General features: G+C 42.5%; 2 protein-coding genes across 2 annotated transcripts; both read right to left on the minus strand.

The window, feature by feature from the left end:
- Positions 1-14: 14 nt before the first annotated feature.
- On the minus strand, positions 15-6,552 carry LOC117732733 (transmembrane protein 168-like). The gene is made up of 4 exons (XM_034535861.1): positions 4,994-6,552; positions 4,144-4,286; positions 2,905-3,179; positions 15-2,223 (listed from the first exon to the last, which is right to left on the minus strand). Exons 1-4 carry the CDS (start codon positions 6,128-6,130, stop codon positions 1,658-1,660), a joined length of 2,121 nt encoding a protein of 706 aa, XP_034391752.1. The 5' UTR covers positions 6,131-6,552; the 3' UTR covers positions 15-1,657.
- Positions 6,553-7,066: 514 nt separating this feature from the next.
- bmt2 (base methyltransferase of 25S rRNA 2 homolog) lies at positions 7,067-13,716 on the minus strand. Its single transcript, XM_034535874.1, has 5 exons — positions 13,393-13,716; positions 10,653-10,794; positions 10,378-10,506; positions 9,954-10,068; positions 7,067-9,671 (listed from the first exon to the last, which is right to left on the minus strand). The coding sequence occupies exons 1-5, from the start codon at positions 13,550-13,552 to the stop codon at positions 9,039-9,041; spliced, it is 1,179 nt and encodes a 392-aa protein (XP_034391765.1). The 5' UTR covers positions 13,553-13,716; the 3' UTR covers positions 7,067-9,038.
- Positions 13,717-14,479: the final 763 nt, after the last annotated feature.

Below are 14,479 nucleotides of genomic sequence, written 5' to 3' on the forward strand. Positions count from 1 at the left end.
AGAGGCTCTGGAAGGGTTGTACTATGACTTCAAAAAAAGTAATATACTATGACTTGTTATATACAGAGACCATTTTAAATGGCACGCTGAGTTAATTGGGACTTTTGGAAAGGCTGTACTTTGCATGCAACATTTTGACTTTTCCCAACATACCTAAAGCATTCATTCATTATTATTTGAAATGTGACATTTCGGATGCATAATACCGTGAGGCGGTAACTGGTTAACAAATCACAACACGAGGCAATTATCAGTTTAGATTTTAAAACGCTTTCAAACCGCATTTCATCTTGTGGTCATGTGATGGTATGCATATAATTCTTCCACCTTTTTTTTTTTTTTTTTTAATGATAATTTATTCATTAAAAACACATTTCACTGATAAAGCAAACTGGTTGTAGATGAGATTGTTGTGAAACCCGGGGAACCACGCGCTCCACTTTAAAGTTGAGTAACATACTTTACCAATATGACAGGACATGTATGCCAATCAAGTTTAAAAATTAAAATCTATTTTACAGTTTAATTTCCGAGAAAACTTGTATAATAACATGACAACTAATATAATTTGTCTTAAATTTTTAATTTGTCTCCAGGCAAGTATACAAGTCAACATATGATATAAATAAATACATATATATGATATATAAATACTAACTTGTGTTTTAAAGGGAGACGTTCTTTAAAGTAAAACTTAAGTATAATTGTCTAGTTTCCCTATAATTAGAAATTGCATAGTTCTTTCCAAGACATCTTTAGGAAATAATGGCCCCACAAAAAAAGTGTTCCCCAAATAGACTTGATTTTTTTTATGTATTGGATAGATTTGTTTTCCTAGTTCCAGAAACCTGTAATAACCTGTTTTGGTTTAGTTAATTGGAGGATGCATCCAACGAGGAGCACGTTACATTCATGATTTTTTAGCAGTGAAGTCCCACTCCTTTATTGCATAGTTTGTCATCTTTATAACTCAGTAAACTGCGATCAACCCCCAGGAAGAAAATGGATCTCATCCTGTGATGCATTTAATTCCTGGGGTTTATGAATACTGTCGTTCACACACAGCTGTGTGTAGTGCACTCGTCAGCACAGTTTAAACTCTCTGGACTCCCTGAAGCAGCAGGAGAGCGTTTGAAAAGAACGACGACCCCTCAAAGCATCACAACACGCCGTTACAACAGACAAAAACAAAAAAAAGCAGTGCATTGAATACTCAAAGATTAAAATGCATAGTGTGGCGCAGACGAGTGTAACGGGAATCATTCCAGTCAAAACAAGAGATATGGTTAAAAAGGTAAAAAGCTTAAAGCTTGGCCTTCTGAATATTCTTTGGTGATTTTACGGTAAAAGGCACAAAAGTTCTTAAAATCAAGGTGGAATCAAATCTATGATTCATACATGTGCAAAATTTAGCCACTTTTCCCAGGTTCATCCACATTGACATTTCTTTTCGACAGGGACGTTAACATCTTTAAATCGCAGCTACAAAGACACATTAATATAAACATTTGCAAAAGAATATAAAAAAAAGCTGGTACTAAAATAGAGAAACTCCAGACCGACCAATCAGTAACTAAGTGACGTTAGCGCACGTTAACGATCCAATAGCTGCCCATTCTCAAGGTCCAAAAAAACTTTTAAAAGAAATAGTTTATATTCATATTTTGTATGAGCGGACCAGTTTGAAGCCTTGGCCAGTGTCCAGTGTCGCTGGTGGATACCAGTTTAGTTTGAGCCTCTTCAGGTATCGCAGGACTCTGCCGCAGAGCTCCAGCCCGTTCAGACTCTCGGACAGCCACCCGCCAGCCACCAACCGCACCACTGGGTAGGTCACTCGAGGGAAGAACATGCTCCAGTAGTTGGTAACGTCACTTCCTGTCGGCAGGTGCAGAGTGTAGTCGCTCCAGTATTTGGAGATGCCGTAGGTGGCTAAAACCGCCCTGCCCCTCTCCGACCACTGTATGTTGCTGTTTGAGTTGCAGTTGTACTCCACCCACTGAGAGGTGAAGTCTCCGAGCTGCGGGGGATCCTGCTGCTCGACGTCAGTCACCTGCATGAGCGTCGCTCCCTGCACAGCGACGTACAGACCCTCCACCTTCTGCACCTCGTTCACCCACGGCAACGAGTTGTCACAGTCGAGCACAAAGATGAGGCGCGAGCAGAAGCTGCCGTTTCTCTCCCTCCACCACTCGAGGATCTGATCCAGGTGAAGACTGTCTCCTCCTGATGACGAGCACAGAGACCAGCTCATTTAAAATCACAATGAGCTAAACTATGTACGAGGAAAGTAATATATATTATATTTAATCTTGCATATATATATATATATATATATATATATTTTTTTTTTAAATCATTACATATATATATATATATATATATATATATTTTTTTTTAAATCTTTACATATATATATATTTTTTTAAATCTTTACAAATATTGCATAATAAATAAATATTTAATATACAATATTTGTCAAGATTAAAAATATATATATATATTTTTAATCTGGACAAATATTGCATTTATTAAATAAATATATATTTATTTAATATGCAATATTTGTCAAGATTAATAATTATATATATGCAATATTTTTGTCAAGATTAAAAATGATATATATATATATATATTTAATCTTGACAAAAATATTGCATATATTAAATAAATATATATTTATATTTAATATATGCAATATTTTTGTCAAGATTAAAAATTATATATATCATATTTAATCTTGACAAAAATATTGCAACTAATCCATTTTCTTCAACTTTGATAACAAATGATAACAATTGTTAAAAAATGAAAATGTACAGCCTCACTTATAATGGACTTTCCTCTGAATTGATCAATATAAATCAACCTTTCTAATAAACTGCGTCAACTTGAGTTCCCTCTCACCCGCCAGCGCCCACTCTCCGGAGCGGTGACTGTGGCCGCTGTAGAAGACCACGTAGGTGTCGTGGCGAGGTCCGTCTGCCGTATGGAGCTCAAAGAAAGCCGTGATCTTCGCCTGCAGCGCCTCCTTGGTCACGCCGCTGGAGGAATAGTCGCAGCCAAAAGTCTCGATGAAGTGGTAGGCGAAGAAGCGCTGTATTTTGTTCAACATGCCTGTGGAGCGCTCGTTCAGATCGTGAACCTGGCTTGGAGGCAGCAGCATGGGCTGGCCGTCAAGACTAGAGACAGAAGAGATGTAAACAGAGAAGGGATCATGTCTCCATTCAGCACGGGTCAGGTGATGAGGCAAAGACAACTCTACGAAAACACAAGTGGGCCTCCTCCATGGATACGTGCGTAGGAATGTTCTTACGCGTTCAATTTGGTTCTCACCACCGTGGATCAGAATCTTTCTAAAGTTGACAGGCCACACCCCCATTTATCTCTGTATAAAGGAAATACGCTCGCCTTGAGGTTGTCAGAGAAAAGTAAAAAAGCAAAAGAATATCACGACTGAATCTTGGCCACAAATGCGTAACTTCACGGCTCTAGAAATTGGCGGAGTAGCTGTTCATCGTAGGCCAAGTCAATAAAAACCAAACGGTTACATTTCATTACGGACATCCTCATATGCAAGCTGTACTGGGACACTTTTGAATTGTTTGAATTATGAAAATAACTGAGTATGAAGGGCGCCATGTTCATAGTTATATTATACATTTGGCCAAACACATTAGTAAATGAACAGTTTAAATTAGTGTCTATTAAAACCCTTGTTTTTTATTAAATTTGCACTACGTATACAAAAAATATTTGGACAAATCCCAGATTTTTTTTGATAAAGTCTACACGCGGTTGAAACAAATGTCTGAATGTTTGCAACGCTTTGGTTTCTTTAAATATTCAGCCAACGCATGTTGCAGGAATGTGGTATTTGCGTGCAAACAAAAAAACATAACTGTAGACATGTTTTTAACCTTGGATCAGTCTTTGGGAAACGGCTCAGAATAGCTACGTCTTACTGCGTTTGACACGCAGAAAACAATACAACGGCTGATTTAAAGCTGGGGATCATATTTGGATTTGCCTCTTTGAACCGTCACATATCCTGGGACGTTGTTGTATTGACGAATACCCAGGTAGTACTAAATCCCATGCTCCCAGTAGCTGTGCTTCACACACACACACACACACACACACAACCTGCAGAAGTTGGTGGGGATGACCACCGCGTAGCCCACACAGGTTCCTCCGAGGCTGTTGCCGAGCTCGTGGAAAAGCCCGTGAAACAGAGACTCCAGAGGCAGGACGAGCAGGAAGACGCTCACAAAGACGCTGCTGGAGGCCTGCGGAGCACAGACACGAATCAAACACAAGAGTAAGATCGAGGAAGAAATAAAACGCTGCGGAAGAAACTGCGAACGTGAATCTGCATTTCCACGAAAACATTTGAGCAGAATTGTAATTCGCTACTTCGGCTGAGGACAATAAGTAATAAGAAGAGATTGTATTGTGTTGTATTGTTCGGATAAAAGGACTCAAAACGACACATTCAGCGTGTCATTGAAAAACGACAGGGGTCACAAGATAAAAAGCAAGAAAAATCTTAAATTACTTTTCTCAAATCTTTACTTTTCTTTTTCTTGTGGATTCATGGAAAAACCATAGACGTAAGCAACCAGCGGATCACAAGTAAACATTGTTGAGAACTGCTGGTCTTACAATACAAAGAAAATGCCCGCTCACTGCGAGCTTGTTCTTTTATTCTACATGGACATAATACTGTTTTGAACCACAAAGGATTTGTTTCTCTCCAGAGGACATGGATGAACGTCACGTTCATGTATAAAAAGAAACTGCAGTATACAGGTAGTTTTCTGAAGAATAAATTACCCAGCAAAGAATGTGTGTGTGCCTCCAAATGATTAACTGCTCCCAATATTGTAATTCTGTTGTTGTGCTCACAAATTGGCCGCAGACTATATTTATGATAGGTGATATTAAGTTGATCAGTATAAAATATATGTATACGGCGTCTGTCTTGCCCCCTTACCTGCCAACAAAGTGCGGCCACAGCAACAGTTGACAACAGCGAGAACATCACCAGGCGCTCAGAGATGAGGCAGAAATGTCTCATGCCCTTTGAGGCCATAACCTTGTTCAGGCCGCTGACCCCTGAACCCTGGGACGAGCACAGCCTCCGGCATTCACTGAGCTTGGTGTGAAAGCCCCACACCGTGATGACAAACACCATGTGGCTTGCGGCCCAGAAGAACGCACAGACCACAAAGGCCGGGATCGTCAGGTACCACCGGTCCAGGTCTCTCAGCTTCTGGGCAGCCAGACCGATGAAGGTCACCTCCACCGCCGTCAGAGGGAGGAGGGACAGCCGGCGCCACGGGGCCGGCCACGCCAGGAACGGCTGCCAGCGCTCGGTCACAGAATGCCCACTGAAGCAGACGTCCAGCAGAGGGTCGCAGACGAGCCGGCCGAAGAAGCAGGCGAGGGCGAAGGGGTTAATGGGGACGTGCAGGGACTCGAAGAACAGCGCGCCGGCGACGCCGCCGAAGCAGAGCAAGTTGGGGAGCGCCATGCACGCCTTCATCCGGAGGGCGACCATGACCGCGGCCAGCGCCGCCAGCAGCACCATCACGCTCACGGAGTCCCGGACGGGCAGCGCCGTGCTGGCGACGGCGAACCCCACCAGCTCCAGCCGCTCCGCCGAGGTGAGGAAGGCGGGCCGGCACCCGGCGAGTCCGAGGAGCCGCTCCAGCAGCGCCGCCAGCGTCCTCGAACCCACGCTGGCCAGCAGCAGGTAGTTGGCCGCGCGCGCCTTCGCGTCGCCCTGCGGAGCCGGGCTGTCGAGGAAACCCTGCAGCCCGAGCAGGAAACCGAACCACAGGTGGAGACCACCGAGGCCGAGCCTCTCCGCGCCGGTGAAGCAGTGCGACACGCTCGCTACCGCTGGAACGATTAGAGTCAGGACGAACACGACCAGGAGGGTGGTCTCCGCGGTCGTCTCCCACCGGGCGTAGAGCCCCAAACACAGGGCGACCAGAAGGTTGAGCCTGGACAGGTAGCCGAGCCACCGGACGGACGACCACACGCTCACCTCTGCGTTCACGTCCTCGAGCCGGGTCATCGCTGCACGGAGGCAGTGGCTGACACAGTAGCGTAGAAAACGACACATCTTGACGCGGAAGACTCCCCCAAAAGAGGACGTTTTATGAGTTATAGTCCGGTTTATTATCCGTTACGACATTTTAAATCCGGGGATGACACGCTAGTTAAATAGCTAGCAAACTTGTTGAAAGTGGGGCTAGCTTAAATACTTTCTTTTCCAAAGTTAGCACGCCGACATATTTACATGTTGATTATTTACGTCGTTTGTGTTCTTGTCATCTGACGTCCGATGCAGGTTTGTTTTAATGGCGCTGAGACGAAGCCAGCCGTCGGTAGGGTGAAGCACTTTTCCGCTCAAAAAGTTTGTTGCGTCTAAAGTTTGGAGTTGACAAGACGCCATGATGCTTGCTTGGGTGGCTTCGCCGACTACGGCAAGCCTCGAGGGTAAAACCTTGGTTTGTGGCTGTAAAGTTAAGAACGCCCATGACCGGAAGAGTAAACTCAATGTACTCATGAAAACTGTAAAAAAAAAAAAACAGTCTGTGCTCATAAAATAAGCAAAGGGGAAAACAAGGCAATAGTCGGGATAAAAAATAAATAAATAAAGTCAATCCTACCTTCATAATGAAATAAGAAAGTCTGTAAAATTGCCTTTAAATATTTGTATTTTTTTTGCATTTTATCAATAGTCATTTACTTTTATTACACCCAAGTAAAAATACTAGTGTAAGTTTCAAGTGTCAACTTTTAATCCCTGAAAAATAGACAACATTGCCCCAGTGTCAAAATGGCCTTAACGGCTAGATATACTACGCAAGTGTTCAGTATAACAAAGTAACCCTGGCTCCATATACATCGGTCCCTATTTTATTTATGTTTTCAACTGCTATATTGCCTATTAAAAAAGACCTGTCAATAAATGTCCCTCTCAATCTCCTGGTTCACAACTGCCTAAAAATAATTTTAAAAAGTATAATACACAAAAAAAAAAACACAGGCGCCATACATTTACATTCATTTATAAAAGAGAAATACAACCATACTATAAGCACACATTGTTCTGCATTGTTGATAATGAAGATGAAACAACTCAAATGCACCTAAAGAAACATTGGAAGACAAAAAGCACCGATTCATCACAAAACTTAAAAATTCTGAATTTGTGTGGTACTGCGAAAGGTTTTTTTGGGAGTGTGTGTGTGTGTGTGTGTTTGTGTTATTTTCGGTTAACGCAGAGAAGATATAAGCAGAGAGAACTGTCTTGTTACCTGGAAAACGAGATGGGAATGGGAACACACTGCATTACATCAACACTGGAAATGTTTCTTGGTAGCCATTAATATGATAGAGGAGAACTGGACAGTTAGTAGATACTATTTGGCCAGAGAAGCTTGATATCTTCCCGTTTAAAAAGGGTACGAGTTCCACTTTCTCCAGGTGCATGGAAATCCACTTGCAACATACAGCATCGTGTGAACAAAGAAGGCACCTTAGACCGACTGTTATCTCGCGGGCCCATCATATTGGTTGTAAAACGGTCATCATAGGAAAATAATTACATTTTGTGACACCCCTTTGGGATCAATGATAAAGTGCCACTGACATCAACACAAATTCATTCTTTTCATTCACACTGGACAAATCCAACCACACATTCAGCCCGCTCGGGGAGAGGCCGGACCACACGCGCACCAAACGTTTCACCCGGTAGTGTCTTCAGCTAAAACCTCCCGTCGTCAGACACAGCCGTCTTCAGATCTGTTCTCGCTTGCTATTGCTAAAATCGACTGTTTCTCACCCGTCTCTAGAGGTTTTCGGTTTGACAAAAAAAAAAAAAAAAAAAAAGTAAATTAGTGCAAATATCTTCCGTCAAGGTGAATCGTCTGCGACCTTTTTCTGGAGGCAGAGTACTTACTGTAATTTCACATTGAAGTTACAAAATTGTGTCAAAGGATACTGGTGCTTTAAAGTCCATTTTGATATGGGCCACTGGCTTACAGTGTTGTACTATGTTTCTGCTAGAGAACAAGAAATGTATTGGAAAGCTAACAGGAGATAATTAAGTTGTAATATTTGTGAGGACAACGAGGAGGCGAGAAAAAAAAAAAAACAACTAATACCTACATTGAAGCACTTGTACCTTGTTACGCAATGAGTAAACACAAGTTACAGTTTCACATTAGTAAACCTAGTAATACTCCTACCTTATGGTTCTGAAAATGTTTAAAATGCTACAAATACCACTTTGTTGTAAAAGATTACACAAATCATTCAGAGGATGGCAAGTTAAAATGGCATTGCCACACTTTACACTGGACAACACCAATGTTTTGACTGTTTTTTGAGATATATATCTAAAAAAAAAAAAAAGGAACTTATTTTTTTGTCTTGGAAAACTAAACGCACATCAAGATTTTTCAGAAAGTCTAGCTGCATGACTGACGGAAGCAAGCGTACCAGTCCAGTCTTTCCATCTCAGTCTTTCCAGTGCAATCAAACTCCTGCCAGACTGCTGGGGTCGCTGCATTTGTGTTTTGTACCAAGCAGCCTGCCACACTAGCTTATTAAAATAAAGGCAGAGTACAGAATGCAGACAAGCTGACTTTTGTTATTGAAAGCTGATTGGAAGATTGCATGGAAATCAAGTAGCAGGGAGTTTAGATATCTGAGGGGCATTCACTTTCCAACTCTTTTAAAAAAATCTAGATATTTATCAAAATATATCCATCTTTGTGTGTGAGAGTGTGTGTGTGTGTGTGTGTGTGTGTACTCTCAGAGGAGTGTGGATATGAGAAAATAATCTGTAAACTTCTCGCTTTCGCACTGTGCAAACTGCATTGTTTTGAGGAAAGGGAGGACAAGTGGGAGAAGAATGCAGCAGGTTTAAATTTGGCAGCGCAGCAGTTGAAGGGGAGGTGACAGTTACGTAGAGAAAAGGAGAGAGTGGTGGTGGGGGGGGGTGGAGCTGGTTGAGCCTAGCTCTGAAGCAGGATGGGGTCTTCTAGCTCATGGAAGCCAGGCACCGAGCTGCTCTGGCTCTCCCCAGAATCTGAGTCGTAGGGCGTGTCAGGTAGCTCCGTGAAGCCCCACGCCATCTGGTCGTCCTCAAACTCGGAGCGCACCTGCACGGGGACGTCGCCGCACTCCTCCTCCTCGTTGGAGTGGAAGTCCTGAGGGATGTAGAGCATCTCTGGGTAGTTGCGGGACACCAGGTCGCTGGTGGTGGCCAGAGACGCCTTACGGAAGGCGATGAGATGCATGTGGGAATACTTGACGTATTTGTACCGCTTGAAGCCCAGGGACTCCACTGCGACGCGCCAACTGCGCATCATGAGGGCGTGGCGGTTTTGGTGGGAGGAGTCGGGCGTGATGATGAGCAGCAGGCCGTGCAGCTCCAGCAGCTCGTGGGCCTTCTTGCAGCAGATCCAGCGCTGGTACGGTGAGGGGAAGTAGGACAGAAGCAGGGAGAAGACCACCACGTGGAAAAGCTGAGCAGGCAGCGTATCGATGGGGTTGTGGAGCTGGCGGAGGAAGGCCTCTACCGCGTCGCACGCCAGCTGGAGAGGCTGCTGGAGCTGAAGGTTGAGGAAGTCACACTTGTACACACTCTGAAAATGGTGGGGGGGGGGAAACAGACAGTGTCAGCACTTTAAAATGGTCCTATTTACGATCTTTTGCAGCTGCAAGAATGCGAGGCGCTTTTTGTTCCGCTTTCTGCAGAATCGGTTCCCACATACTGTCCAACCACAACAGTGATACCCCTGCATGAGTCATTGCCGGTCTTGCTATTGCTCTGTTAATGCCATCGCTGAATCACCAGACAGGAACCCTGTGCATTTTATTTGCATCAAGGATTCATAACGAAAAAAAAGCAAAATAAGCACCCGTACCTCAACTGCAGGCACTATGTCAATACCAACTGTCAGGAATTCATCAAACTTTAAGAAAGGGTTGAAGCAGCTTCCCACGTCAAGAAGGCGCATTTTCCCCAGCTGAGAGATGGAACTACAACACAAAAGTGAAAAAAAAAAAGTCAAAACACAAAGTGACTTCTGCGTCTAATGGTGTCTCTTTGTCTTGTAACAACCACATCGTTAAAATCATCATCATCTTCTCTTTTTTTTCTTTCACAACAAACAAATAGAGAAATGCTTTTGATAAAGAGCAACGTCCACACATACTTTGCTAATATTACTGAAAATGCTTCTTTATAAGAAACACCTATTTTATAATAAACACATTTTTAAATTTTAGGCCAGTCACTGTCATCCTAGGAAATGGAAGAGAGTTCAGTGGCTCTTGCGCTGTGTTTACCTGGGGATGGTGCTGTACGGTTGGGCACTTACAGAATCTGCAGTAAGACCCATGGTAAGCATGGCGCTTTTCGCATCCTTTTCTACCATTCTTTTCATCCCGCCTTCCAAGAAATATTCTTGACAGACGCTGTGAAAGAATCAAAAACACGACTCAAACTCCACCGGCAAAAGTGACAAAGCGACACGTCGTGAAAAGCACCTCCTGCAGGTTTGGAAGAGTCAGACTTCATTGTCACGAGGGTTTAAAAAAAAAAAAACTGCAGTCGGCCGTACCTGCGACACCATTCGATGCGTCCCTCTCCCTCGCAGTTTTTGGTCCAGTGGTTGTCGGCAAGATTCTTCATAGCGAGGGCGTACTCGCTCAGTGTCTGCTCATCTTTACAGTGCTCGCGCCAGATCTTGTCAAAGTCGCCCACTGAGGAAAAAATTCATTAAAAAAAATAAAAATACATCAGGACAGAGCGGACAAATAAAAAAGACAAACCTCAGACCTCACAAACCTGGAAGAGTCAGGTGAAACTTTAAAAGTTAGCTTAAGCTACTGATGTCATCATGCTGAAGTCCTGTTTTTATCTCCCATTAGTCCGACACGTTCATCCACAGCAAGTTACCACAAACATTCGCAACCTACTTGCCAACTTTTGTCCTCCCCTTGAGCACCAAAACGTGGCAGTACTCCTTTGGAAGAAAGCTTAAGCCACATTAACTGCTGATGCAGTCAGTGCCTACAAAATCCACTCCTCTCCGCCGCCACAGAAGTGGCCATTTCACATAATAATATTTTTATAATAAAGTCCGAGCAAAAGCCCTTTAGCGTATTGCCACAGTTTACAGCCTGGAGCATAGGCAAACACACTGATGAGGGAGAAATCCCATGACCACAAAAAAAAAGAAACTCTGATTCCGATTTTTCAGAAATGAAAAGGACAACAAGAGCGGTGGTAAACAGCAGCGCTCGAGAAGCATGACCACTGTGATTCGATGCCAAGCCGACCAGATCACGCTTTACTTATTAACCACTCATGAGGTCTGCTAGCAGCACGACTTCCAGTCTCCAAAACAAACGACTATTCTCATTTACTTGGTATTTTTTGGTTTGATTCAAAGTAGAACTTGATCCAACGTCATTTAAAAACAATGCATCGTGGTTGTGTGGCATTTCTGAGTGTAAAAGTAGGATAGAGGGAAAACAATTAACAGAAAGATCTGATCTCTCAATGCATTGCTTTACATAACCGAGAGTAGAGAATGTGGCAACGTTTGTTCCAGGACAACACCATAAATATTACTGAAACATGATGAATAGTAAAAGTTGTCTTCTCTTTTTACCGCTTGCTTTACGATTTGAGGACAGCTCACGTGCATGTTTTTGAGTCAGAGGCAGTCAAATAAAACAAAACCGGCATTCAAGCAGGAGACAACCCAGTTAATTACATTTGTGCCTTTTAACCTTGCAAAAATAAAATAAAATCAAAGCAGTATAAACTGTCGGCTGTTGTTCTGCTCCAATTATGCAATAATTCTAAGCTAATGCTATTCTCAAGTTAACTAATTTTGCACGCGCCGCTTTGAACTTGTCTTTTAGTGTTCCCCTCCCACACGGTCTCCATGTATTTCCTCAGAAAGAAAACATGAGTAAACAACAGCAGTGTGGTTAAGCTTTGTAGGAAGTGTAGGTACTTTAAAATCAAGGGCACGTCAACATTGGTAGGCACCTTAAACTACAAACGGTCTTCAACTTCAAGCTCATAGCTGGAATAAATCCCTGTAAAGGGAAATGTCAGTTTGTTTATTTATTGAGCAGTCTGGCTACATGTCATACATCCGTGCTGATTTATTTTTTAAAGGGTTTTCCCAAACTTCCCATTTTACATCTTGTCCAGATTGAATCATAAGACAGAAAGCCGGTCTTGCACGCACACACACACATTGTGTAACTCCTAAACCTGATACAATCTTTACAGCTTGAAAAAAAGGATCCAAACATGATTTTCCTTTCAGTCACTGTGGACACAAGCACACGAGGGAATTAAAGAATGAGAATGAAGCTGCATTTTGTTTTGCATCTTGTATCCGGATACAAGATGCAAAATACAAAATGCAGCTGGTTCGATTACAGACTTGCTCATTTTATTTGCAAATATTTGTGGGCTCGCTGAGTGAAGACGGATGAGGGCATCAGGACCTACATCCCCCCCCCAAAGAGGAACATTTTGTCAGAGAAATCACAGTTTTACAGAAACAGTATCATCTTCGCCCACGAAGCAACATATTTTTTGTACTTCCCCCTAATTGTAAAAGCAGAAGTAAATATGTCCTGGAGGTGGTATCCTCTCAGTTTGGATCTTTACTTTATTTATGAGAAATAACTGGAGAATATGCCTCTAAAAAAAAAGTTGAAATAAAGAGTAAAAACATCCATCTCTTATGTACTCAGGGGGCACTTTGATTTCCCAAGCAATGAGAAATGTGCTCTACTTCAGAATAACCCCAATACTTAGAAATAAAGATAATATGGATGTAAAAGTTGCACAAATGTTTGTTCAGGCCATAAGTGTTATCATTTATTGCCAATAATAAGTCATTTATTGCCAGCAGATAGTATAGATACTGGTAACCTATGCTACACCAAATGAAAATGGTTTTAGAAGAGAGATACATACATGTTTACACACGTGACTTAATTTAATAAAACGGCTATATGACATCTCCAGTGTAAGAAGCCCAAATGTTATTGTTAAGTAGCTTTAAAAAAAAAAAAGAAGAAAAAAAGGCCTCGCTTGCTGATTGCAACCCTCGCTGCGGTCTGCTGCCTCCGTAACAGCGAACTAGACTCAAAACGAGGCCGTTAGCTCGGAGTAGCACCACTACCGAGCGCGTTAAGTTGTCTCTATGTGAATTAATATCCACAGAAAAGGGGTTTAATTTAGTAACGAAGAGCTGACGTTGAGTGTTAGCCACTCGGCTGCGGGGCCAGAGAGAGACGGAGGGGCCCACGGAGGCTGCTTCTTACCCTCTCTGTATTTCCTGCGCAGTTTTCTGTGGACGTTTTTGACGACCCCCGACAGCTTCTCCTGCTCCCTCTTGTACGGCACGTCGTCGGGAATCGGCACGTAGAAGGGCTCCGGGTTGTTTTCCGTCTCCCCTGTCTCGACATTGTCCCTGAGGTCCATAGCACCGCGCCGCCGATGCTGCCCCTTCGGCCAGTTGCTTCCCCTTTTTTTTTTTTTTTCCTTTTTTCTTCTTCTTTCCCCTCAGCTGCTAAAAACCTGCGAGATAAAAAAAAGAAAAGAAAAAAAAGCCGACCGGCGAACCGATGCACTGGCCAACAAGACGCGAGCTGATTGGTTGAGTTTGACAGACGTGCTCCTGAACTGACAGTCCGTCGTCCAATCAGAGGCCTGGAAGCGTACCTGTGACTGCGTGCGTTCCATGGGGCGTTAAAGTGCAGCTTGTAAATTCTGCGACTCGTGAAGTTTAATCCAGACACCTCATGACGTGACATAAAACAAATATTGTTTCTGTTAAATGTGACATTTAAAACAGATGCAAATTATCTGTGTGAATGTTTTTCTTTGTTTATTTTTGCTCTTACATAACTTACATTTTACTTTTGTATGTATATTTATACATCCAAGAGCTGAATACATATACCACACGCATTTATATTTGTATCGCGTACGCTTTATATTCCTCTATTGTTTACTTTTTATAATACAAAAAAAAAATAGGCTAATAAAAGAAATGCCTGATATTATTTCTTGTTAGGAAACTAACAAGAAAGATATAGAGTCAAACTGTGCTGGGAAATTCACAAGTTGTTCCTGTTTTATTGAATTCTATTCAACAGATGATCGGGGGAGTCAGTAAAAAAAGGTAAATGTCCATGAACACAAATATAAACACAAGTTAACCCACCTAAATGTTGCACAAGTACTCTTCGTGGTACGGCCTCTGCGATTAAAGTGCAGCATCTTCAGCATCAGTCTATTCACTTGAAGTCAAAATAACGATAAAAAGGACATTTAACATGTACAAATATTGTACAACTCATAAAGGGTTATTTGGATGTGTTTCTATGTTGTTGAAATATTTGTATT

The sequence above is a fragment of the Cyclopterus lumpus genome, chromosome 6 (genome assembly GCF_009769545.1).
Source record: "Cyclopterus lumpus isolate fCycLum1 chromosome 6, fCycLum1.pri, whole genome shotgun sequence".
NCBI lineage: Eukaryota > Metazoa > Chordata > Actinopteri > Perciformes > Cyclopteridae > Cyclopterus > Cyclopterus lumpus.